At 54.3% G+C, this 1,222-nt stretch overlaps 1 protein-coding gene across 1 annotated transcript in view; it reads right to left on the bottom strand.

The window, feature by feature from the left end:
- wdr74 (WD repeat domain 74) overlaps positions 1-798 on the bottom strand; it is a 3,740-nt gene extending 2,942 nt beyond the window's left edge. The window contains exon 1 of the mRNA XM_017404473.3: positions 94-798. Within this exon, the coding sequence (XP_017259962.1) occupies positions 94-699 (606 nt within the window). The 5' untranslated portion in view covers positions 700-798. The remainder of the gene's footprint in view (positions 1-93) is intronic.
- Between the last annotated feature and the right edge of the window lie 424 nt (positions 799-1,222).

Genomic DNA, 1,222 nt, shown 5'->3' with positions numbered 1-1,222 from the left:
GCTGAACAGGTGTGACCTCTGAACAGGTGTGACCGCTGAACAGGTGTGACCGCTGAACAGGTGTGAACCTTAAACACAGGTGTTTGAACCCACCTGATGGTGACCCGTGCACGTGACCACCTTGTCGCAGTCCGGGATGAAGGCCAGGTCCCGGACCCAGTGGGGTCTCCGCAGGTCCAGCCAGTCGTCCCGCAGGTTCTTGGCGGTGAACACAGGGGTTTCGGGCCGCTCCAGGTCCCAGATCTTCAGGCCGTTCTCCTTCCCTCCGGTACCGACCCGGTTCGGGTGAACTGGGTTCTGCCGCATTCTGCACACGTTCTTTCCCGCGTCCAGTTCTGAGACGGGTTCGGAGGAGTCCTCCCTCCAGACCCGCAGCTTCCCGGACTCCACGCAGGTGAGAACCGAGCTGTTCCGAACCTCCAGCCCGGTAAAGCAGCCCTCCTCCGGGTCTCCGCACCGCCGAACCTCCGTGAAGATCCCCTTCTCGGTGCTGAACGTCTTCACGGTTCCGTCCACGGTTCCGAGCAGCAGCTCGGTCTCGGTCGGGTCCCCCCAGCACAGGACCCGGATCTCCTGGTCCCGGCTCAGCTGGCGCGTGTTGCAGAAGTTGAAAGCCTGTTTGTGGGTCACGCTGACCCCCTTCAGGATCCCGGTCTCCGAACCGAGCCACACGGAGCACAGCCGGCTCTGGTCCCCCATCACAGCTGGACTCCGATCAGAACCGAACACGAGTCCGAACCTGGTTCGGTCCGGATACACACGTGTTGTTTCCTTGTCGCACAAAGATTACGTCAATCGGAGCAAAAGTGTTTTTATTTTCTAACTTTATTGTTCAAACCCGTGGCTGACAGGAGCAGGGCCGGGTCAAAGGTCAGAGGGGGGTTGAGTCCTGCAGAGGGTTTGATAAAAAAAAAATCCATTCAATGCTGCAACTGAACTCTTCACCTCCGTTTGAGCTTAAAAAAATCACAGAAATTTAGGTAAAAGTGAACTCTTGTTAATTGGCAATAAGAAAGTTGAGGTACATGCAGGCAGAGTAACTATTAGGAGGTGAATAAAAATGTTTCTTGGTGTAATATTAGACATAAATTATAAACCTCATATAAAACAGAAATAAAATAAAACTGTAAGATGTATTATTGTCTGTCTGCCTGTCTGCCTGTCTGCCTGTCTGCCTGTCTGTCTGTCTGCCTGTCTGTCTGCCTGTCTGCCTGTCTGCCTG

This window comes from Kryptolebias marmoratus, unplaced genomic scaffold (assembly GCF_001649575.2).
Source record: "Kryptolebias marmoratus isolate JLee-2015 unplaced genomic scaffold, ASM164957v2 Scaffold76, whole genome shotgun sequence".
NCBI lineage: Eukaryota > Metazoa > Chordata > Actinopteri > Cyprinodontiformes > Rivulidae > Kryptolebias > Kryptolebias marmoratus.
The sequence above is the reverse complement of the archived record's forward strand: the minus strand, read 5'-3'. Positions and strand labels throughout refer to the sequence as shown.